Source organism: Nansenia antarctica (genome assembly GCF_963989245.1).
Source record: "Nansenia antarctica genome assembly, chromosome: 2".
Lineage (NCBI taxonomy): Eukaryota > Metazoa > Chordata > Actinopteri > Argentiniformes > Microstomatidae > Nansenia > Nansenia antarctica.
In genome coordinates this window covers 20,695,501-20,720,970 of record NC_137675.1, presented here as the reverse complement: position 1 = coordinate 20,720,970, position 25,470 = coordinate 20,695,501, and the positions used below count along the sequence as shown (strand labels likewise).

Genomic DNA, 25,470 nt, shown 5'->3' with positions numbered 1-25,470 from the left:
TTGAAGAAAAGCCCAAACGGGGGTTTTTCAGTTCTGAATTTTTCTGAAGGTTTTGACTCAAAATTGTCTTGATTGAAATGGGACTGACACCCCAACCCCCCTCCCACCCCAGAGCCAGCCATATAAACCATTACGTGTCACGCCTCTCCCTGTTTTTGTAAAATCATTTACGTTCGTCCTGTGTGTCCTGTGTCGGCTGGAAGCGGCCCTCCTGGCGTGTGTGCATGTTGATGATGCAATTTCACCGAGGGGACAGCCTCCTGAGAGACGGCCTACGACAGCCCCCCCCCCCCCCCCATGCCTCCTCTGGAAATACACTAATCTAGGGAATGACTCTCACACACATAATGTTACAACATACAGACACACACACACACACACAACGTGCGTGCTCTCTCATACAGACAGTAGTACAGCCTTTTCTGTGTTGCAGAGCTCTGGCCTTGAGCACATGCCAGATCTACTCAGGAACACGGCGTACAGATTGACAAAGGTCTTCTATCTTAATGCTTTTCGGATGCTTCCCCTCAAATGTACCATCATTTATGAATGATCCTGAGCCATATCTGCCACGAGGTGGAATCGAATTCTGACGGGGGAGAGTCGTTTGTACGTGCCCTGACGGCTTGTGTAGGTGGACCGTGAGTGAGTGCTTGTGAGTTGTGAACGCCGGTTACTCGCTACTCTGCTGCAAAGTACAGTAAGCCTACCTCTTCAGAGTGCAGTTGATGTTCATGCCACTCAACATTCAATCAATCTCCCTCCCCCTCTCTCTTCCCCCCCCAACCCTCTTTCCTCTCCCTCTCTCCCTCCTCCTCTTCTCCCCCCCCCCCCACCCCAACAGAAAGTTCTGGGAGCGCTTCATCTCCATCTGCCACGAGAACGCCAGCCTGCACGGCATCACCTTCGAGCAGATCAAGTCCCAGCTGGAGGCCCTGGAGCTGAAGAAGACGTACGTCCTCAACCCCCTGGCCCCCGAGTTCATCCCCCGCGCCCTGCGTGCCCCGCAGCAGCACCCGCACCCCCACCAGCAGCACCAGGCCCAGCAGCACCAGGCCCAGGGACCCTCCAGCAAGCAGGGGCCCCAACAGCAGCAGCAGTCTCCCCCCAAGGTAAGGCCCTCTACCCTGCCCTCCCCCACCAGACCCAGACAGACCCATAGGCTCTGTTCAGGAAAGTGAGGTGGGTGGGTTTGTGGGTGGGTGGGTTTGTGTGGGTGTGTGTGTGTGGGTGTGTCTCGGGGTGTGTGTGTGTGGGTGTGTCTCGGGGTGTGTGTGTGTGAAAGAGTGTGAGTGTGTGTGTGGGTGGGTGTGGGGGTGTGTGAGTGTGAGTGCGAGAGTGTGAGTGCGAGAGTGCGAGAGAGTGTGAGTGCGAGAGTGTGAGTGCGAGAGTGTGAGTGCGAGAGTGTGAGTGTGTGTGTGGGTGGGTGTGTGTGAGTGTGAGTGCGAGAGAGTGTGTGAGTTTCGTATTTGTCTGGTTCTCTCCTGTTGAACTGTCTGAGCCGTCCTCCTCCCAGTCTAAAGGTTAACTAAATCACCACAGCTGCCAGCCTCCTGCATCACCCACTGGGCCTAATGAGCTGTGTATCCACACCGTCATCCTGGTCTTAGACACACACACACACACACACACAGGCTCTTTCGACTCTCTGCTCGTAAAGGTCAGTAATGCCTTTTATGACGGCAGCTGGTGAAAGGCAGAACGAGTCAACTTTTATTCTGAATAACGTCAATAAATTGGACCGGAAACATTGAAGCTCATTTGTGGGTGGTGACTTCGTTTATTTCAAATCACCTTTACAAGAGCATCGGTTCAAAACATAATTGTTCTACTGAAACGTTGTCGGAAAATCAACGACACACACACTCGCTAGTCGAGCCAAAATATTGCAATGCGATGGAATCGGTGAGTCCCATTTGGTCGGTTGCCGACTTGTTCCCCCTTTCACCAGCGGCCGTCACATTGTGTCTCATATGCCATATGCACAGAACAGGTGGACAGTCTTCCACATATTGGATATTAGCCATGAGCCTACAGTTGCTTTGCCATCTTACATATGGGCACATTGATAACAGCGATGCCAGACTGTGGGCAGGGCGCCAGTTTTCCCATCATGCAACATCGGGAGCAGCAGCCCTCCAGGTGTGTCCACACACTATTTGAGGACTTTGTCATTGGCACAAAATGGCTGCCAAAACTGGAAATACTGCTGCCATCACTTGTAGGTGCGCTACACTCAGAGGTGGACTGTCGCTCACTCCCTCTCTTTCTATCTCCCCCTCCCTCCCTCTCTCTCTCTCTCTCTCTCCCTCCCTCTCTCCCTCTCCCTCCTTCCCTCTCTCACTCTCTCTCCCCCCCTGCACCTGCTCTCTCTCTCTCTCTCTCTCTCTCTCTCTCTGTCCCTCCCTCCTTCCCTCTTTCTTTCCCTCACTCTCTCTCTCTCCCCCACTCCCCCCCCCCCCCGTAAAATAAGTAATAAAGTGATGGTTGTAGCCAGTCGTACTACAGTGGATTCAATAGGGCAAAATGCTGTAGTCAGGTAGTGTCCAAGAAATCAAGTAGTGGCATCTGTGCCATGCCATACAGCTAGTGGCAGCTGTGCCATGCCATACAGGGTTGGCCCTCATCTGAGCTGGCACGGACAGGCCGAGAGAGGCCAGGAACACTGGAGCCATTATACCAGCAGCAACTGTGACTTTTGATGTTTTGATAGAAAGTGGCTTCTGCTTCGCCTTCAAATAATTGCTAAATACCAGTTAAGGGTTTGATTGCAATGGACTTAATTACTACCCTGACTACAGTATTACCCAACCACCCTGGGTCTTCACCTAACGGTAGGCTCCTATAGGTCGACAGAACTGCAATGTGCCTGCACTGAACACTATCCGTACCAGGATTGGCCGATTGTCTATGTCCACTTGATCCTCTCTCCTTCACTCCTGAGTGTACTGTACGGTGTGTGTGTGTGTGTGTGTGTGTGTGTGTGTGTGTGTGTGTGTGTGTGTGTGTGTGTGAAGTGAGTGTCCCCCACCCCCCCATCCCCGAAAACTCTGCCCCTCTCCCTCCTGCTCCCTAGCGCTATTATGTTGTGAATAGACAACCATCTCCTCATTTAGCAGTTTAATAGATAATGGAGCAGAGGGTTTACAGCGCTATTGAAAGGCACACCGTCTGCATGTTAAAGTCCCATGGGCTACCGCGTTACCGTGTTGCCAACCCCATTAGTTAGACAGTTGAATAAATGGTCTATATGCCCCTTGAGAGATCTCAAAAGACCTCCGCACTCCGCAGTAATGCCTTTGTGGGTCGCCTAAAAATTCCAACACGGGTACATTCTGTGACTTCGGCGTGTTAACATTAAAATAGGCTTTACATAACACCTTTGGGAAAAGGGGAAAGCAGAGGGGCTGAGGAGTCGATTATTTATTTCAGAAATGCGTAAAATTAGCATTTTCTCCCATTTTTTCTTTCTTTCTTTTTTTTGGTTTTAAACGGCCTTCAAATCGGTAATGAAATCTCTGCGGGTGATTGATTTGTACCGTCTGTGATTAAACCATCACACGGTGTAATCATCCCACTGCCTAACCCTAGACTATACTCTATAGACTCTAGTCTATACTCTCAGTCTCTGAGGGGAGGTGCCATGTCACGAGATATCAGGTAGCATGACCAACCGTGGGGGTGGGGAGGGACTGGGTGGGGGGCGGTACTGTGTGCTTCAGCTCCCATCTCCCATCTCTCCAACCCACCAGAGTAGGTTATTGTGTACGTGTCTCCGTCTATCAGTATTCCAGCAGGTAGAATCCATTCTGATTTAGATGCATCAAGGACCTCCTCCGCGCTGTGAGTCACCTCACGATTAACATCAGTGTCGACGTTGTGTAGATGTTGAAAATAGATACGCGGTGACCCCGATGTTGTGTGTACACACTGGAAAAGTGACATGCAGTTGTTGAAGTTTCTGGGTTGATGAATGCTGCTGTAAGCCTACGGGTAAACTAAGAGTTTCTGTCTTTTTTTTTTAATTTCCTGGAGAGAGAGTTGAGTGTTGTCTTATCAAAGCGATGCGGTTTTATTCCTACTTGTTTGCTTATATTTCTCTCTGGCCTCTTCTGGGGGGGTGTGAGGGTAGTAGAGTACACACACACACACACACACACACACACACACACACGCGTACCTGTGACCCTGCTATATGTAATGTATGTTCTTGTCCCCAATCCCGGTCCCTACTGAGTAGATGCATAACGTCACATACATATGACTTGGTCCAGCTATCCATTATGGGTTATGTATTTGCGTCCATACACAAACCCGCATGTGCCCTCCCCGTCCTGCATACAGGATGAGCGCTTTTGCATGCTTGCATCACTTACGCAGCCTTTCATAGACTGGTAGTAAACTAGGGGGAGCAGCGGTTCTTCTTTGTGACCGCCCGAGCGCGTCAGCAAACAGTTGCTCTTGGGTAGTCTATCATTTCATCATCTGCCCATTATGGCAGTTATGGGCAATGTCCCAGAAGGACAACACTGAGTAAAAAGGGGCCAAGAAGAATGAAATGCACTTAATTAGACACGGCTGGACCCGACAGTGGCCTGACTCGGTTCCTGGAGCGTAGAATACATTAACCTTCCGCTGGGACGCCACTTATGAAGTCCTGGTTCACACGGGTAGTTACGGCAGTTTTTCCATGGGCAGTTTCCCCCCCCCCCATGTCTGATTTGTTTGTAGTCTACTGAAGAGGTGTGTCGCTTGCTGTCGCTAGCCATGATCCTTGTGTATTCTAGAACTGGCTCTGTGCATTCTAGAACTGGCTCTGTGCATTCTAGAACTGGCTCTGTGCATTCTAGAACTGGCTCTGTGCATTCTAGAACTGGCTCTGTGTTCTAGAACTGGCTCTGTGTTCTAGAACTGGCTCTGTGCATTCTAGAACTGGCTCTGTGTTCTAGAACTGGCTCTGTGCATTCTAGAACTGGCTCTGTGCATTCTAGAACTGGCTCTGTGTTCTAGAACTGGCTCTGTGTTCTAGAACTGGCTCTGTGCATTCTAGAACTGGCTCTGTGCATTCTAGAACTGGCTCTGTGTTCTAGAACTGGCTCTGTGTTCTAGAACTGGCTCTGTGCATTCTAGAACTGGCTCTGTGCATTCTAGAACTGGCTCTGTGTTCTAGAACTGGCTCTGTGCATTCTAGAACTGCCTCTGTGTATTCTAGAACTGCCTCTGTGCATTCTAGATCTGTGTTCTAGAACTGGCTCTGCATTCTAGAACTGGCTCTGTGCATTCTAGAACTGGCTCTGTGCATTCTAGAACTGGCTCTGTGCATTCTAGAACTGGCTCTGTGTTCTAGAACTGGCTCTGTGCATTCTAGAACTGCCTCTGTGTATTCTAGAACTGCCTCTGTGCATTCTAGATCTGTGTTCTAGAACGGGCTCTGTGCATTCTAGAACTGGCTCTGCATTCTAGAACTGGCTCTGTGCATTCTAGAACTGCCTCTGTGCATTCTAGAACCGGCTCTGTGTATTCTTCAACTGGCTCTGTGCATTCTGAAACTGTCTGTATTCTAGAACTGGCTCTGTGCATTCTAGAACTGGCTCTGTGCATTCTAGAACTGGCTCTGTGTTCTAGAACTGCCTCTGTGCATTCTAGAACCGGCTCTGTGCATTCTAGAACTGCCTCTGTGCATTCTAGAACCGGCTCTGTGCATTCTGAAACTGTCTGTATTCTAGAACTGGCTCTGTGCATTCCTGCCTACGTGTCTAGAAGTGTTACGCGTGTAGCCGTCGGGACGTATGTGGGCCACCAAGGACTCTACTGTCACTGCTTGCTACATCCTGCTTCCTCCACCTCCCCCCCCTCTTTTCTCCATCGACTTCTCTTGCTCCACTGCTTTCTAAGGATGCATCTTTCTCTCTCTCTTTTTTTGTCTCTTTTAGGGGAAAGGGCAACATGCAAACCATACTGAACACTTTCCTCCAGAAGGATTTGGTGAGTTCCATAACCGTCTCTCCCCTACCCTGTTTCCAGTCGTGGTATTATGGTAAACATTGCTGATGCCAACTGTTAGAGCTCATCCCATGTGTGTCGTTTATAAAGCACTCTTAGGCTTTATTCCTGCATTTCCTGTTTACTACTAACATGCTGTCCAATTGCTATTATGGGATTTATGACGCTAGTCATATGTAGTGCCAGGAACTCCAAGTCCTTAGGTATACGATACAACTAGTTGGGGGGGTTGGGGGGCAGATATTTTTCCTGGTCTGGTCACAGTCTCTACAGGAAAAACTCCTGTCCCGAGGCAGAAAAGAACATGCTTTTTTTCTTGGTTCTAATAATCCTTTGTCTGAAATACTACAAAGTAATAAAAAAAAAGGGGAAAAAAGTGTACAATAAACACTATGGCTCAGATACAACATGGCCCCCGGTTGAGAGGGCTGAGGATGGAGCAGCATGTCCCCTCCTAGTCACCATGAATCCAGTCTCCTGGCAGAGTAACGCATGAATGCTCTTTTGGGGGGGGGGGGGGGCGGGGGATCGAGGGAGAGAGGGAGAGAACAGAAGGGGCGTATTGAGCCATCGCTTTGGACAGAGGGATGTGGGGGGAGGGCGGGAGAGAGAGAGGGAGCGAGTGAGAGAGGGGGGAGGAGTATTGTGCCATCACTTCATGACACACACCTCCTCACCCTTGAACACCCCCCCCCCTACCCCTAATCATTATTATCATCCTCACCATAATCATCATCATTATTAAACAAGGCAACTGGCATTTCCATCACCCCCCCACACACACAAACACACACACACACACACACACATCCCCCCCCCCCCCGCTCCAGTCATCTCCAGAGCCTCATAAGCTAATTCAGTGTCTCAGATGGATAGCTGGGCTCCATGCAGGCCCGGGGCTGTTTCTGCACCGTGTCCCAGACTGCAATAACACAGCGAGCGACATGATTTAATATGATGTTCTCTCTCTGGGAAAGATGCTGCTCTTGAACTGTTCTTTAACCCCCTGATCCTGGAAAAAAAAAATGCAGTTCTTTTAACTGTCCTTTTAACCCCAGTTTCTGAGAAAGAAACACGGATTTAGAATGCTATGTTGCTCTACTTCATGAGCATTCAACACGAGCAATTTGTCCTTGTACCGCTACAGTAACACTGTGTTATTGTGTGTGAGTACGGTACGCTCTATGTATGCTCAAACAACGTCACAGATGACCCTCTGCTCGATTTTTGTACAGTTCACTTCTGCACCTCCAAAGCAAACTACAAAACGGACGTTCCTTTGTTATATCTAGCTATTAATGCGATCGTATTTTATTTCATAGTAATTCATAACATCCTATTTATTCCCCCCCCCCCCCTCTCCCTCCAGTTCAACCTAACCCGGCGGTGTTGATGGGGAACCCCATCCGTGCGTTCTCGCCCCCCCTGGGCGGCACCCCCGGCGCCATGGGCAAGTCCCCCAGCCCCGTGCAGAGGATAGACCCCCACACTGGCGCCAGCATCCTCTACGTCCCCGCCGTCTACGGGGGCAACATGGTCATGTCCATGCCCCTGCCTGTCAGTGGGGTAAGTCTGTCTGTCTCTCTGTCTGTCTATCTGTCTGTCTGTCTGTGTGTGTGTCTCTGTCTGTCTGTCTCTGTCTGTCTCTCTCTCTCTGTCTGTCTCTCTGTGTCTCTCTTCCTCTCTCTCTCTCTCTGTCTCTCTTCCTCACTCTGTCTCTCTCTCTCTGTCTGTCTGTCTCTGTCTGTCTCTCTCTCTGTCTCTCTTCCTCACTCTGTCTCTCTCTCTCTGTCTGTCTGTCTCTGTCTGTCTCTCTCTCTTGTCTCTCGCTCTGTCTGTCTCTCTCTCTGTCTCTGTGTCTCTCTCTGTCTCTCTCTCTCTCTCTTCCTCCCTCTCTCTCTCTGTCTGTTCATGTCCTTTCCTGTAAGTGACAGATGTTGGTGATGAGAACAGTCTCACACCCTCTCTTTCGCTCTGCCTCTCCCACACGCACACACTCTAATTATCTTTCTCTATTCCTGTGTCAGAGAAAAATAGAGACTGTCACTCTTTTCCTCCCTCTGTTTCTCGCTCTCTCGCTCCGTCCATCTGTTTTTTTTTTCTCTGTCTCTCTCTCTCTCCCTCTCTCTCTCTCTCTCTCTCACACACACACACACACAAACACACAGGTTCATTCATAGGATGAAATGCTACTGTATCATTGGTCTTCATTGCTTTGGCTTGTATTTCTAGTTTGTTGGCAGTAATGAGTCCACCAGAACAGACGAGTCTTGTGGGGTGTTACGTGATTTTTCATCGAGGAAAAAAACGCATGCATTTAATTATGCCAGTGTGCCTGTGATGTTGTCATGACGACTTGCTAACGAATGTTTAGCGACACATACTGGTTGCACATAGGGTGCTAATAGTGCCCATAAGGTTCGTAGTACCCAAACGCTCATCTCATATTTGGCCACCCCCCTCTCTCTTTCTCTCCTCCATCCCTCTCTCTTTCTCTCCTCCATCCCTCTCTCTTTCTCTCCTCCATCCCTCTCTCTTTCTCTCCTCCATCCCTCTCTCTTTCTCTCCTCCATCCCTCTCTCTTTCTCTCCTCCATCCCTCTCTCTTTCTCTCCTCCATTCCTCACTTCCAGCATTCCTCTTCCTCTCGAAACGAGCTGAAAAATGGCACCAATTACTACTGTTGCTACTAATTAGAGAAATGTCAGTACAGATGTCGGTCCTTAACCAGGGTGCAGTAAGGGCAGGAACAGAAAGAAGAAACAAAGAGACACATCTGTCCGTCCGCCACAATCTTGGCTACGCTGTTTGTTTCTCCGTTTAAAAACGTAATGGCAGCTGACGGATCCAATCAACTGTTAATCAGTTCCAGCGTAGTGTTGTTCTGTTGGAGAGAAAGCTACAGTAGTTTATGCTGTTAAAATGCTGTTTGGTTTTGCTCAATACTCTCATAGGCCTAAGATCCCTTCATACAGCATCCGGGCACAGTGAGGCTGTGTGACTGTGGAGTATTGACATCTGACAGTCTGCGATTTCTGTACGGAAGAGACACGTCGCGCCTAGCCTTCACACGCATTGATGAATGAAAATATATATGGCTGGCTGACTGAAGAAATACATAAGAATGGTTAAAATGGCTGAATGAATACATGACTGACTGGTCTGAATGACATATGTAGCAGAATTTATTCGTCTGGTAAAGATTTTTCTCATTGATTGTGACTATCAGTCAGACTGTCTGGGCAGAATTAACACACTTAACGACATCAACCTGATGGACAATGGAAACCAGTTTTTCTACTTGAAAGTTGACATTGGCTAGACAATAGACACATTTAAATGATCATAAAGACCTGATTTGACTTTTGTGTTCGTTTCCACCTTTGTGTCTCAAAGAAAGTGGGGGGCCAACTATCCCCATAATCTCATCACAGCTAGCGTCAGGTGACCCCCTATGTAGACAGGAGCTCCCTGTGATTGGCTTGTGTTTTACCTGAGGGCGTGACTGTTACATGTACATAAAAAGCTAGGCTCTCTCTAAGACAGTTAAATACCTTTTCTATACAATTTTCCAGGTCACCTTCATCTATTTTGTATTTAGACTACTCGAATAATTCCATTACACATACTGACCGTGTGAATGAATGAATGCAAACCTTCTTTTTACCGCCCTGTAACATGATTGTGACCGCTCGCTAACATGCCCCTCCGCTCCGCAGCTACCCTGGCCGGGCTACCAGAACCGCTTCCCCATGGACCCCCGCATCATGAGTCACCAGGCAGCCATGGCCTACAACCTCAACCTGCTCCAGGCCCAGAACCGGGGGTCCCCCATCCCCTACGGAGGCGTCACACACCCCTCGCCCCTGGGCATGGGGGGCCAGCCCAGCCCGGACAAGGAGCTGCAGGCCGATCCCATCAGAAATGGTGAGGGAGGACTAGGTAAAAAAGATGGACAACATTACAAAGGAATTGTGTCGTTGCTGCTGTTGTTGTTATTGTTTTGTTTTTCCCCAATCAAGCCAGTTGGTAGGTGTTCTTTTTACCTGTAGCAGTGGACTGTAATTGAGTGCAGATTGAGCACCTGTTCTTAAAAGATGTGCTTGGTTAAAGAATGGTGATAATTACGAGCGAATCACAAGCCCCTTTAATGCCTCGCCTGGAGAGGGGGAGGGTGGGGGGGCTGAGGGGGATTCAGATTCGGTTAACAGATACCCGAATGTAACACACATTTTGCGAAAAGGCATTTAAAGCTTTCCAAGGAGCGGAGGTCACTGAAACTATGCCTGTTTTTTTGTCGTTTCTTTTGTGCCTCATCAGGTAAATTGGAAGGATGCCCGAAGTCGGAGCCAAGCACACCTTTTCGTTTGCCCACCCCGGAGAGAAAAACATCAGACATGAAAGACAAACAGGTCTGTTGTGAAAGAAGGACAATCCTACAAAAAAGAAGTAGAAAAAAAGTAGAAATGAGCAAATTATAAAAGTGATTTGATGAATGATGGTGGTGCTCACAGTGGTACGCGTGTCTCCTCTTCTCCAGGGGGAGTTGGATCCTGGTGGTGGTGGTGGTGGTGGTGGTGGGGGGGGTCGAGGTCTAGACCCCCAGTCAGACGGGATGGGTTTCCTCCACCGCAGCAAAGACCCCTCAGGCCAAAGACCCCTCAACTACCACCTGGCGCCCCCCAACCCGGCCTTCGCCCCTCACCCCGGAGCGGGCAGGGCCTTCCCCCCACAGTACCCAGTCTCCCGGCTCCCCTTCCGGGTCCCCCCGCAGCACCCCGGCCCCTCCATGGGCCCACAGAACCAGAACCAGCAGCAGCAGCACGCGGCCCAGCTCTCCCCAGCCTTCCCTCCCAGCGGCACCCACAACCCCTCCTTCTTCTCCGGGCCTCTGCCCCCCCACAGGGGCGTGCAGTCGCCCAACCAGGAGGCGGGCGAGCCCGGGGCGGCGGAGGACGGGATGGGGAGCTCCATGAGGGCCCAGATGGGGGGCCACCACCCTGCCCTCTCCCAGCCCGGCAGGGTCAACAGCTTCGGGGAGGAAAGCCAGGACGGAGGCCTGGGAGATGGACTGGGTGAGTGGTTGTGATGTGTAACTGCTACGACTATACCAGGGGAGGCTGGTGGAGGTAGATATCGGAAGAGGGGCACATTGTAATGCATGGAACGGATGGAACGGGTGTGTTCTGACCGGATAGACTCAGTGTAGGGTGTGTTCTGACTATTTAGACTCACTGTAGGGTGTGTTCTGACTAGTTAGACTCACTGTAGGGTGTGTTCTGACTAGTTAGACTCAGTGTACGGTGTGTTCTGACTATTTAGACTCACTGTAGGGTGTGTTCTGATTAGTTAGACTCACTGTAGGGTGTGTTCTGACTAGACTCAGTGTAGGGTGTGTTCTGACTAGTTAGACTCACTGTAGGGTGTGTTCTGACTAGTTAGACTCACTGTAGGGTGTGTTCTGACTAGATAGACTCAGTGTAGGGTGTGTTCTGACTAGTTAGGCTCACTGTAGGGTGTGTTCTGACTAGTTAGGCTCACTGTAGGGTGTGTTCTGACTAGTTAGACTCACTGTAGGGTGTGTTCTGACTAGTTAGGCTCACTGTAGGGTGTGTTCTGACTAGTTAGGCTCACTGTAGGGTGTGTTCTGACTAGTTAGACTCACTGTAGGGTGTGTTCTGACTAGTTAGGCTCACTGTAGGGTGTGTTCTGACTAGTTAGACTCACTGTAGGGTGTGTTCTGACTAGTTAGACTCACTGTAGGGTGTGTTCTGACTAGTTAGACTCAGTGTCGGGTAGGGATGCCCCGATACCGATCACCGATAATCTATGAGCAATATGTGCCGATATACTCCTGATACCGATCAAATAGCCTAATACTAATAGGCTAATAAAAAAATGAGTGTGGATGAGACATTTAACGTTTAGAGCCTCCTATAAAGCCTCCGATTAACCTTTCGTTAAGCGGGCCGAGTTGTGTCTGTACATTTTCTCCGCCTTTTTCTTCTCATTCTCCACGGTCAGCTTTTCAAACTCGCCATGCTCCACTACGTGATGAGACTTCAAGTGCCTTATTGGTTGTGTTGAAGGATTTTACCTTTGCCCCCCCTTAAGGTATTTTATCCCTGCACAGATTGCAGATGGCATGTAATGACACCTGTCTCACACACTTTATAGTACTTCCACATTGTTATGTTTGTATTTCTATTCTAAAGGCGTAGGTTTAAGCCTTCTTTTCATTTACAAAATGCCAACTTGCCTCTGAGCCTCCGACAGGTAACATTCACGACTACTGCGCATGCTCAGCTCTCCCGGTGCATACTGGGAACTGGAGTCCTAATGTTATAAACACATAACACCACACACCGCCGACATATTTTAGTTAACAAGCATGCGAGAGTGGCTCGTTTAGGTTAATGAGGATGCGACAATGAATTGGCTCACGTTGTTTGCGTTATTGATCGGTTGTTGTGATCGGCGACTTATCGGATATCCCCGATCTCATATTTTTACTGATTATCGCCCGATTGCTAGCCGATCGATCGGGGTATCCCTACTGTGGAGTGTGTTCTGACTAGGTAGACTCACTGTAGGGTGTGTTCTGACTAGACTCAGTGTAGGGTGTGTTCTGACTAGATAGGCTCAGTGTAGGGTGTGTTCTGACTAGACTCACTGTAGGGTGTGTTCTGACTAGACTCAGTGTAGGGTGTGTTCTGACTAGACTCAGTGTAGGGTGTGTTCTGACTAGTTAGACTCACTGTAGGGTGTGTTCTGACTAGGTACACTCACTGTAGGGTGTGTTCTGACTTGGTTAGACTCGGTGTGTTCTGACTTGGTTAGTATTCAGGTGACGGTTTGGCTGACTGCTGAAAGCAAAGTCATATTTCCACTCATCTCCGCTCTGTCTATCCGCTCGACACACACCGCCACCCTCTAAGCACTCGTGTTAAAGCTGCAGTCGTGTGTTTTTTGTTTTTTTTGTAATTGTTTTTCATGCCAGTCCTCAAACAGTCAAAACAATTAAAATGCTGTGTGTGCGTGCGTGCGTGTGCGGTTGCCATGAGTACTTGAACGGACGTGAAAGCTTGATCACTTTTCTTTTTTCTTTTTGCAGAGAAGATGAGGGACTAATGGCATGTAATGGTGTTGTCACCAAATACAACAGGCGACCAGTTTATATGACTGTACTCTTTGATTCAAAGACATAACTGCCATCTCAATTCAGGCTATACTGAGCAATACTCCTTGCAGTTGTGTTTTTTGTATTTATATTTATTATATTTTTGTAAGTATTTTTAATTGTTTTTCATGCTAGTATTTGAACAATCAAAACGGTGTGTGTGGGTGTGGTGTGTGTGCTCCAGAAGGTTCCGAGCACAAGTGAATGTGTCCCTCTTGACTGGCCTATTTCAGATGATCTTCTGCTGTTATGTGAGCTAATCACAGCTGCCGTTAACTGTCTGTTTATAGCTGCAGGCAGATAACACTTTCATGTTCCCATATAATTACTGAACATTAGGTTATTAGGCACTGTGGAAAAGAGAAAGCCTGGCTTGTTTATTTCAACATCATACAACTTTTAATGAACATGTTCTGTTTCTTTTTACGGAGTTTCTTTCTGTCCTTTGACATTCTGTGAATGAAAACCAGGGCATAGCATTCATAACAAGTTCCCGAAATCAAACTAAACTGCAAAATACAGTCATTATCTCATTATGAGGTGATTATTATCACCCACTCTTGTGAAAACGAAACTCCAATACTGCTCTTCCTTTAGTCATAAATGGTAAATGTACTGACTTATATAGCGCCTTATTCCAAAGAGCTTTACAATGGCCTCATTCACCCATTCGCACATCAATGGGGGCAAGCTACCATGCAAGGCGCCGGCCCGCTCATTGGGAGCAATTTGAGGTTCAGTGTCTTGCCCAAGGACACCTCGACACATAGCGAGTCGGGGTTCGAACCGCAAATCTGCCGACCTTGCGATCATCAGACGCCGGCTCTCCCTCCTGCGCCACAGCCGCCTCATAACACAGAGGCATTTCCACATTAGATTAGTTTAAGTTGAATTACATAACGCTTAGCGGCACGGCGACAGCAGGTAGACACACCTCTACTCAAACTCAAATCTCACCATCGTACCTTCTAATAACGACTCTCCTCTCTCTCCCTCCCTCCTTCCCCCAGACCCCCTAGCCCTCGAGGCTCTGACTCAGCAGGCCAGACTTGGCCAGTGGGGGGACCCTCCAGGGCCCTTCCTCCAGGGCGGGGTGGCCTTCCCTCTGCCCCAGCAGCTGGCCCACCTGGCCCAGCCCGGCCTGGCTCGCTTCCCCCCGCAGCTCCTCCGGGCCAACTGGAGGCTGGGCGCCAGCATGGAGGAGGAGGCCGCAGCTGCAGCCGCCGCCGGGGGAGGAGGGCCGCCCTTCACCAGGTACCCTGATCACCTCCGCCCGCCGGCCCACCCAGCTGACCTCTGGTCTGTTTGTCTCTCTCTCTCTGTCCTTCATCTCTCTCTCTCTCTCTCTCAGTCTCAGTCTCAATCCCTCTCTCTTTTGTCTGTGCCTGACTGCCTGTTCTGTTATCACTTTGTCTGTCCCCCCCTTCTCTCGTTCTCTCCCCCTCTCTCTCTCCCCCCCCCTCTCTTTCTTTCTCTCTCTCTGACTGTTTCTGTTCTTTCTTTCTTTCTTTTTTCCCCTCTTCCTCCCCCTTTCTGAGCTTGCGTCAGTTCCTTTTATAAAACAATGTTCATCTGTGTCTTAACACACCACTAGTTTAACAGATTTGAGAGATTAAGGTGTGTGTGTGTGTGTGTCTCCAGGTTCCCCGGCCTCCTGAGAGAGATGCCCCCCCAGGATCAGCCCGACCCCAGGGACGCCCCCGAGATGCAGCCCCCTCCCCAGTCCCGCCTGCTCCAGTACCGCCAGGTCCAGTCCCAGACCCGCTCCCCGGGTGACCCCTCGGCCTCCACGGCCAACCACACGGGCCCCTTCCCCCCCGGGCCCTACCCCCACCCCCACCCCGAAGCCAGCCGCGAGCTGGAGCTCCTCAACAACCCGGCGCTCCAGCAGCACCCCGGGAACCCCCTCTACAACTACCCCCACTCTGCCCACCACCACCAACCCCCCGGCTCCACCACCCCTCCGCCCCAGCTCAAGTACCTCCTCCAGGAGGCCCAGTGGCCCCACGGCGGAGCTGCGTCAGTGGGCGCCCAGCAGCAGCAGCAGGCCCAGAACCACCACATGCTGGGCCACGGCGGGCAGGGTCAGGGGCAGAGTTTCCCCTACGGCCTGCCTGTCATGGCCCACCCCAGCAGACAGGAGGTCCACCTCATGCAGCTCCAGCACCACCATCACCACCACCACCAACAACAGCAGCAGCAGCAGCAGCATCAACAACAACAACATCAACAACAACAACAACAGCAGCATCAACAACAACAGCAGGGGCAGCAGCAAGGCCCAGGCCAGGAGTCGTACCACCCCTTGTCCCCCAGAACAGCAGCCGCCACCGCCCTTCACAACGTAGAAGAGGTAAGAACCTGATGCCGTCGGATGACTGAGGTAGACACAGGGTTCCCACAGGTCCTTGAAATCCTTGAAAGTTTGTGAATTTGAGAGAAAGAAATCAAGGTCGTAAAAGTTTTTGAAAATAGACATGGGTCATTGAAAGTGCTTGAATTCTCCCCCCCCCTCTCTCTCTCTCTCTCTAAAAATATTTGATATATATTTGATATGTAACCCCTGCCATATGGGCAGTGGTTACATATCAAATAGTTCTGAGTTCTATTTTAAATAAGTGGCGGTATTACCTGTAATAATAAACTATTCAAATTATGACGATCGGTGCCTCCATTAACTATGTGGAAGTATTTTAAATAGGACTTCCTTTTTAATCCTTTTAATGTATTTATGTTTTAATATATCATATGAATTGCCTATTACCTGTTTATGACACAACACAGTGGCTTTAAATGCAAATACCAAAGGGTATATATTTATTTACTAAATGCTAAATTTAAAGTGTTGGTAGTCAATTATAATGTTATACAAAGTCAATAGACAATATTCACAATACAATGTCAACAGACAATATCACAATATCACATAACAAAATATAGGCTCAAAGCCTATTCCAATTCCTTTCAAGGAAATAAATGTAATGTTAACTCAAAGTCAACTCAAAGGATTCACAATTGTACAATATATCATTAAGTAAAATAAAAAGGTGGGCCCACACTCACACACACACACGCGCTCTGTAACTCAGTCCATTAACCAGTGTTACCGTTGCAGCTGACGTTGCTTGTGAGCGGGGGGGCCTTGAAACAGATATGGCCACTTCACTCGTTTACATGAGCCTAAAATAAAAGCACGTGCGTGGTTCAGTACTCACGTAACCTCGTGGGGGACTCGTAGGTAAACGAGGGGTTTGAAAGATCTGAAAAAAGAGGCAGAGATGAGGGGGGATGGGGTCCAGCGCTCTCCCACGAGCGCAGGAGAATGATTGAAGTACACTGACGCGAAGATTCACTGGACGGTCTCGAGTTACCCCAGGCGATTGGAAACGGTCTCCATGTCCACCGGAGAGCTTTCCTTTTGCTTGGTCTCTCGACTTCCAATTCTGAATTAACAGAATACACTGAGCTACAAAATCCAATAGCTATTTCGTTTTGATATAGCTAGAAACTATTTATCACTCAGCAAATGCTAGCAACATGCTAACGTAATTATGCTAAGCTAACCGCTTGCCGCGATTAGCTCTACAGTCAAATATAACATACTACAACGAGTAGATGTAGCTTATAAACAAACACCAGACATATGTATTTACCTCTGGTAGCTTCAATGTGCACCAACATCCAAAGGAATAACTGTTCGTTGATTCCCGAATTGTTATACACACAGCATACAGATCTTACTTCACTCGAAGATGTCATCAATCATTCTCACACGTTACTTAGTGCAACCTATCGTTATTAGTACAAAATCCCGCCCCTCTATCTCAGCATACATTACAGTTGGCTAGCTCTTCCCGATGGACCAATGAAATAAAGAAATGAATGAATGACATTCATATCACGTAGTATAACCAATGAGCGAACTCACATTAGAGCTTGTAAACAAGTACACATTATAAACTTATAACCATGTTAACCGTGTACATAACCATGAAATGATGCTTATTTATTAAATGGACTTTTTAATATCCTTCTATGGTGGGTGTAAGGTAGACAGAGTTCTATGTTTCGACAAGCTCTTCTCATCCCTCTCCCAAAGCCACCGTTAGCTTGTGAATGGTAACAGTGCATTAGAACTATCTTGATTCAGATAGTCTAGACACATTGTTGTCTCACACATTGAAAGTGCGAGCTTACAGGATGTGGAAGCTGTGACTTTCTCACGTCTGCCTTGTCTCATCTGATCTGAGAATGACAGTGAGGAGGAGAGGTGTGGAGGTATACATAACATAACAGGAGGAGGCTGGTGGAGGTAGAGGAGGAGGAGGAGGTAGAGGAGGCTGGTGGAGGTAGAGGAGGAGGAGAAGGAGGTAGAGGAGGCTGGTGGAGGTAGCGAAGGAGGAGGTAGAGGAGGCTGGTGGAGGTATACATAACATAACAGGAGGAGGTAGAGGAGGCTAGTGGAGGTAGAGGGGAGTTAGGAGGCTGGTGGAGGTAGAGGAGGAGGAGGTAGAGGAGGCTGGTGGAGGTAGAGGAGGAGAGGTAGGAGGCTGATGGAGGTAGAGGAGGAGAGGTAGGAGGCTGATGGAGGTAGAGGAGGAGAGGTAGGAGGCTGATGGAGGTAGAGGAGGAGAGGTAGGAGGCTGGTGGAGGTAGAGGAGGAGAGGTAGGAGGCTGGTGGAGGTAGAGGAGGAGGAGGAGGAGGCTGATGGAGGTAGAGGAGGAGAGGGAGGAGGCTGATGGAGGTAGAGGAGGAGAGGTAGGAGGCTGATGGAGGTAGAGGAGGAGAGTTAGGAGGCTGGTGGAGGTAGAGGAGGAGAGGTAGGAGGCTGGTGGAGGAGAGGTAGGAGGCTGGTGGAGGTAGAGGAGGAGAGGTAGGAGGCTGGTGGAGGTAGAGGAGGAGAGGGAGGAGGCTGGTGGAGGTAGAGGAGGAGAGGGAGGAGGCTGGTGGAGGTAGAGGAGGAGAGGGAGGAGGCTGGTGGAGGTAGAGGAGGAGAGGTAGGAGGCTGGTGGAGGTAGAGGAGGAGAGGGAGGAGGCTGATGGAGGTAGAGGAGGAGGTAGGAGGCTGGTGGAGGTAGAGGAGGAGAGGTAGGAGGCTGGTGGAGGTAGAGGAGGAGAGGTAGGAGGCTGGTGGAGGTAGAGGAGGAGAGGTAGGAGGCTGGTGGAGGTAGAGGAGGAGAGTTAGGAGGCTGATGGAGGTAGAGGAGGAGAGGTAGGAGGTGGTGGAGGTAGAGGAGGAGAGGTAGGAGGCTGGTGGAGGTAGAGGAGGAGAGGTAGGAGGCTGGTGGAGGTAGAGGTAGGAGGCTGGAGGAGGTAGAGGAGGAGGTAGGAGGCTGGTGGAGGTAGAGGAGGAGAGGTAGGAGGCTGGTGGAGGTAGAGGAGGAGAGGGAGGAGGCTGGTGGAGGTAGAGGAGGAGAGGTAGGAGGCTGGTGGAGGTAGAGGAGGAGAGGGAGGAGGCTGGTGGAGGTAGAGGAGGAGAGGTAGGAGGCTGGTGGAGGTAGAGGAGGAGAGGTAGGAGGCTGGTGGAGGTAGAGGAGGAGAGGGAGGAGGCTGGTGGAGGTAGAGGAGGAGGAGGAGGCTGGTGGAGGTAGAGGAGGAGAGGGAGGAGGCTGGTGGAGGTAGAGGAGGAGAGGGAGGAGGCTGGTGGAGGTAGAGGAGGAGAGGGAGGAGGCTGGTGGAGGTAGAGGAGGAGAGGTAGGCTGGTGGAGGTAGAGGAGGAGAGGGAGGAGGCTGGTGGAGGTAGAGGAGGAGGAGGTAGGAGGCTGGTGGAGGTAGAGGAGGAGGAGGTAGGAGGCTGGTGTAGGTAGAGGAGGAGGTAGGAGGCTGGTGGAGGTAGAGGAGGAGAGGGAGGAGGCTGGTGGAGGTAGAGGAGGAGAGGGAGGAGGCTGGTGGAGGTAGAGGAGGAGAGGGAGGAGGCTGGTGGAGGTAGAGGAGGAGGTAGGAGGCTGGTGGAGGTAGAGGAGGAGAGGGAGGAGGCTGGTGGAGGTAGAGGAGGAGAGGGAGGAGGCTGATGGAGGTAGAGGAGGAGAGGTAGGAGGCTGATGGAGGTAGAGGAGGAGAGGGAGGAGGCTGGTGGAGGTAGAGGAGGAGAGGGAGGAGGCTGATGGAGGTGGAGGAGGAGAGGTAGGAGGCTGGTGGAGGTAGAGGAGGAGGAGGCCTGGCCCTCATTGTGATGCATGGAACAGAATGAGGGATTGTTTCAAACACATGTTCCGTTCCATGCATTACAATGAGGCCATCCTCCTACCAACCTCCACTGGGAGAGACGCTCAGCTGGTTGATTAAAAAGATGTTAGAGAAACACACGTCTGACAACACAGCTTGTTGATTAAAAAAGATGTTAGAGCTGCTTATGCTGGTCCACCTGTGCCTTGAAGATACTTTACTTTTTGCATTTGTTAAAAAATAAATTAACACCCACCATCCACTAAATGTGGGTAGATTTTGCCGTCGGCGGGTAGATCTCTAAATCTTACCGTCTTACCAAATCTCCTCCTACCACCACCTCCAGCAGGCTGTAACACTGCTGCTCATCTCACACTTCTCCTCCGACAGACCCCAGAGACTCTGAGCTGTCTTAGTTACAACAACGCTACAACCTCAAATAACATTACAGCATAAACAGTCAAATTCAACCGCAGGTGGCAGATGGCAGCTTCCACGCGCCCACGTGAGATCAAAAAACATGCAGGGGAAAATATTTGGTGATATTTTGACAGGGATGGGTGTGAAGCCTGAAGCCTTCAGGAGGTTTGTTCTGTGCGAGGAGTAATTATCAATGCGTCAGAAGTCATGCTAACGTGTGTTTTTTGGTGATATTTGCCGTAATAATGGGTTTAAAAATGTGGCTACTGGATTTTCTCATCCGCCAGACACTTTGGCAGGGTAGACCGAGAAGTTTAATTTATGCCCTGGTTTTAAGTCAGCAAATTATGTCTTCTGTCAGGAAAGATGATTCAGGGGTTAGTTTTAATATTCAATATAAATATGTATCTCCCTCCCACTCTTTCTTTCTCTCTCTCTTTTTCTCTTCTTGTCTTTCTTTCTCTCTCTCTCTCTTTTTCTCTTCTTGTCTCTCTCTCTCTCTCTCTCTCTCTCTCTTCTCCCCCCCCTCCTCTAGTATGAACCCAGGGGTCCAGGCCGGCCTCTTTACCAGAGACGGATCTCCTCCAGCTACCCAGACGAGACGGCCCCCGCCACTGCCCAGCAGCCCCCCCCACCCTGCCCCTCGGACCCCCAGGAGCAGCACCCCCACCCCCACCCACACACACACAGCCACCCTCACACACACACCCACGCCCCCTACGGTTACCCCCCGCCAGAGATGTGGCCCGGTAACGGGGGAGGCCCCGGCCCGTTCCACAACATTCCATGCAACGGAGCCAGTACACTCGCTCAGCACCGGGACCTCCTAGGTAGGTGTCAGTTGCCCCACCGTGTGTGTGTGTGTGTGTGTGTGTGTGTGTGTGTGTGCGTGTGTCGGGAAGGGGCGCAGTTTGGTGTTAGTGTTTTCGACAGCTGTCAAAGTTTGATCCAGTGAATCCAATGGAGAAGACCGGTGGCATGTTGGTCCACTATGAGGTGTGAAGAATGGCCTGTCATGTGGTTGTCATTTATAACCGTGGAACTAATGAGCTTCAGGGGTCTGATGTTGTTTTCAGGGTAGTGACCTTCTACCTGCAATTTAGTCTCAGGACATCAAATTCTCTTGTCACGAAAAGTCTTTTGAGAAAACATTTCGTAACCAAATAATACATTTGACGTTGAAAGCTTCCCCCCCCAATAACTGTCCCTTTCCCCTCTCTCCCTCCTCTTTTCAATCCCGGCCCCCCTCCTTTTCCTTCCTTTCCCTCATCCTCTCTTCCTCTCATCTGTCCACCCCCCCCCCCTCCGACGTGTGTCTTTCCAGCAGCTTCCTCCAAGGCCCTGCGGCAGGCAGAGGAACAGATGAAAGCTGAGGCAGCAGCCGCCTCAGCCCAGCCCCCCCCCCACTCCCTTCAGCACCTCGGACAGTTCCCCCCCCTCATGCCCAACAACAAGCAGCAGCAGCAACAGCAACAACAACAACAGCAGCAGCAGCAGCAACAACAACAGCAACAACAACAGGCCCCACCTGAGCCTGGCCAGGGCCCTCCCTGTGGGCCCCAGAACCCCCTCAGCAAACCCCCCACCATGTCCTATGCTAGTGCCCTCCGCGCCCCCCCCAAACCCCGAGCGCGCCCAGAACAGGTGAAGAAGAACAGCGACCCCCTATCCCTTCTCCAAGAGCTCAGCATAGGAAGTTCAAACGGTAGCAACGGATACTACTCCTATTTCAAATGAGTGTCACCAGCCCCCCGGCTCCCCCTTGAAAGATTTCCCCTAGAAATATATAAAAAATGAAAACAGTAAAAAAAATAAAAAATACAAAAAATGATAATTAAAAAAAAATAGCAAAAGTTTTATGGTGATAAAAAAAGGAAAAAAAAAACGGTACAAAGTGCTTTTACAAATCGTTTCTATTGATAGTTTTTCGTTTCCTGCTTTTGTTTTTGTTTTAAACTTTTATTTGTAACAGTCAAATTCTTTTTTTCTGTTTCACATATCTGTGAAAAAGTTAAACATAAGTATATATAATGGATGCATTACTGGTATATATACATACTCATTATGTATATATGAATATATACTTATATTATGTACACTTGTATATGTACGTAATGCAAAAAAAATGATGAAAAATTTTAAAAACACATGAATTCGGTTGGCCACTTAGCTGCCTGTTTATTTTCCTCCATTGAAGTTGGTTACGTTGACCACTTTATTAAAAGTATGTTAAAGCTTTTTTGTTTGTCTGTTTTTTTATTTTTTTGGCGTGGACTTAATGTCTTGATTTTCATCATAGTTATGTTAATGGGGAATTTAAAGCTAAGTGGTCAACTGAGTTGATACGAACTATATGGAACATTGTATAGAAGTAGATAATTTTTTCCTCTAATCTGTACATATAAAGAAAATACAAATGAGTGGTATGCCACAGACATGTACCTAAGTTCCTGTACCATGTTAGCAGTTAGCATTTACATTAGAATTCCTTTGGTTTGCTTTTGTTTAATTCGTAGACATCGTCACCCCGAAAATCATCATCAGTGACAGATTAATAATTTTAATAAGTACAGTAAATGTAATTTTTACATAAACACACAAATACACACAAATCAGAAGAAAAATCATGATTACGCATTTTACAGAATACAAATGTGTCGGTTGCACGTATTGTAATTTAACCCCCTTCTACCAGCCCTCCTCTCTTGTACAAGATTGAAATATATGATAGATTATGATAATTGATAAGCATGCAAAATCCGATTCCATCTTGGGGAAAGTAGAATGGCAGAAAGAACCAGAACAGTCTACTACAGTACTTCTCTACAGCTGAACCCAGAGGACCCAGAAGGTCTTCTCCTGGTTGAATGGCTAAACCTTCAGCTTAATATGTAGAACCTCTGTCTTGTTAGGATCTGTATCACTCATGTGACACGGTGCAGTCTCACACTGTCACATGACAAGTCATTATATTGACCAAACGACTCAATCAAGCTTTCTTATCAATAGTTGCTGGGGATTTCTTTGTTAGCGGAGGGACTTGAGAGAAACTGTGCATATTTGAATCATGTGGAAAAGCGAGTCCATTCGCGAAAGGTGGAGAGGCTGCTGTATGGAGAGAGGGATCGTTGAAGGTGTCATAGAGAGGGTCACTGCCAGGTCAGAATGATATGTATTGTGGTGAGAGTGATTTGGGAGATGTGTGGTCAAAGCCGGATGTCCTTTTGTTGGGGTTTGGCTGAGCTGGGCTTGATGTATCAGATCAGAAAGGCGAGGAAAGACTCAGTCGCAGAAACCTGTGTCGGATGAGTTTCAGATGTATTTTGATGCGTTGGATGAGTTGTGCTTTTACTCATAACAGCAATACCACGATCCTTGTCACCAATGTTGAATTTGATGTACCCCTTTGTGTTGCCAATTTAAATGTTTGGAAGAATTCAAGATATTAGGATTGATTTGTTAACCACCAAGCTGTCCAACCCTTTACACACTTGTATAGTGTACACTCATGATCTTGATCAAACAGAGATGACCAGTATGACGAAATAATCATGTTTGATGACAATGCAGATTTATGTAACAGAGGTTGATTGACTCATTTGTAGGTTTTTTCTTCACATTTAAAGCAACATTCAATGTCAAAGTTACTGCAAATCGTTTATCTTAAGGCTTTTTTCAATATTGATTTGTGTTACCTTTTCTTCCCCAATCGAAAATAAAACATTTTATAAGGTTTAATGAATTAATTGTCTCAAATACAATTTCATTCAATACAATGTGGTAGAATACTTTTTGGGGATTCTTACTGGTACATTTCTGTAATTCTTTTGTTGTTCATTTTACCTTTGAGCCAGTCAATCAGAACTTAGTTTTGCAGATTAAACATGCGGTCAGGTATTCAGGAAGCTTAACGTAGTAAGAAAAAGAAAAAAGAAAAAAAACGTTCCTCTTGGACGTAGTTGGAACCATCATTGAATAAGACAGGGACTTTTGCTTTATTTAGATTTTTCGTCATTGTTAAAATTCCAAGGTCCAGATTCCAGAGGTTGTGCTTTTTGATTCCTCACAAAAGAAATAACATATACTTGTAAATATGCATTTTATAGGTATTTACAAACAAGGTTTAGGGAGAGCCTCAATTTTGTAGAAGCTGTTTAAAGAAGAGGTATGCCCTTTTTTGATTATGCAAATTCACAAAAACAAATAAACTACAGAAATGGACATCAAGGATCCGGTCAGCAGTTTTAGCATCTTATAGAAAATAGAACTTTGTAGATTCATTTTTATAAGGTCATGTCTGGCTGCTTTGACAAAAGAGGAGAGTTTTTGTTGCAGGCATATAAAACATTTTATTTGACTGTAGAATACTTATTTTTGAATACATTTAAGTCGCAACATGTCATTTCTTTCCTGTTTTATTGCTAAAATCACAGTTAAGATGCTAATATTTTAATTTCACCGGTGCTTTGTGGTTCGACAATGAATTTTGTGAAGATTGTACGTTCATTCTGTGCATGCCAAGATGACCTGGCTCGGTTTTTTCCCCTGGTTTTCTCAAATGGTTTGTATTGATTTGTGAAAAGAATTATGATATAAAAAAAAAACACCACGTTTTTCTCTCCCTTCGAAGTCAAATTTTGGTATTATTTGATGTGTACAATGACTTGTGACATTATGAACAAAACATTATGATATTTTACTAACATGTCAATGGATTATGTATTGGTCATGTAAGAGTTATTTTTTCTGGAATTCTTATTTAACAGGGCCGAGGTTGCTCCCTGACATGCGCCACATTAAAGATGTGCAAATCTGTGGATATCAAACTTAAACTTGAATCAGTTTTCCACAAATTATAAATTGGCTAATCTCCAAATTGTGCAATACTAATTAATCACACAACTCTTTAATGCATTTTTGTGTTAACTCCACCAATACGAGGTTGACCCATTTTTTAGGTGTTAGTCCTTATTATTTAACTTTTCAATGAAGTGGTAAGTCTAGTGTTCTGTAGTCTAATTTTAGACCATTATTGCTGACTCATGTCAAATTGAGACCAGGGGTGAGGAACTCCAACTCTAAATGTTTTGAATTTTTATTTTTTTTCATCAAACGGGTTCGAATGGCTTTTGCTCCACCCTAGACCCACCCCGTCACATATCACCATGTCTATAAGTGGCTTCAAAAAAGATCCTCAACGTTGCCTTGATTATAACAACCTAGCTAAACATGCTAACTCGAATTGGTCGCTGTGTTGTTGTGGGAGCAACCTCTTGCCCATCCATTAGGGGGCACTGTGTTCAGCCTTTTGTAAAAGCCACAACATCTCTGTTTTCCTCCATCTTGTCTCCATGCAGTCTCCTCTGGGGGTGTCTTCACTTAGGTTACAACTTTAGTCAGAATGTTGCAGATGGAAATGTAACAGGACTCCCTCGTCCACACGATAGACACTCATACCTGTTCTACACAGCACATTTCTATCTGAATGTTCTCTTAAAGTTTCTACCTGAACAGAACCCCAGTTTTGGGTTTCCCCTCTATTAACTCAATGGCACACCGCTTTCCCTTCTTGGCTGTACCTCTAGATCCACACACGTGGGTACATTACAGTACATAACAATTAATATTTCTGTTTCCCTCTCTTCATTTTCAAATTGGTGGTGGTTATGATAAAGGATTTAGACTGTGTTTCAAAAGTTTTA

At 47.8% G+C, this 25,470-nt stretch overlaps 1 protein-coding gene across 7 annotated transcripts in view; it reads left to right on the top strand.

Annotated features, from left to right (window-relative positions):
- The window catches only part of helz (helicase with zinc finger), a 60,597-nt gene extending 35,127 nt beyond the window's left edge, over positions 1–25,470 (top strand). For 2 of the 7 annotated variants that reach the window (XM_080524488.1, XM_080524487.1), the window contains exons 22-31: positions 845–1,112; positions 5,934–5,985; positions 7,373–7,569; positions 9,722–9,929; positions 10,323–10,414; positions 10,543–11,077; positions 14,193–14,436; positions 14,824–15,535; positions 20,304–20,598; positions 21,096–25,470. In XM_080524488.1, the coding sequence (XP_080380614.1) occupies positions 845–1,112; positions 5,934–5,985; positions 7,373–7,569; positions 9,722–9,929; positions 10,323–10,414; positions 10,543–11,077; positions 14,193–14,436; positions 14,824–15,535; positions 20,304–20,598; positions 21,096–21,505 (3,013 nt within the window). In that variant the 3' untranslated portion in view covers positions 21,506–25,470. Of the gene's footprint in view, positions 1–844; positions 1,113–5,933; positions 5,986–7,372; positions 7,570–9,721; positions 9,945–10,322; positions 10,415–10,542; positions 11,078–14,192; positions 14,437–14,823; positions 15,536–20,303; positions 20,599–21,092 lie in introns of all 7 variants that reach the window. The other 5 variants (XM_080524489.1, XM_080524486.1, XM_080524485.1 and 2 more) reach the window with 3 other exon arrangements.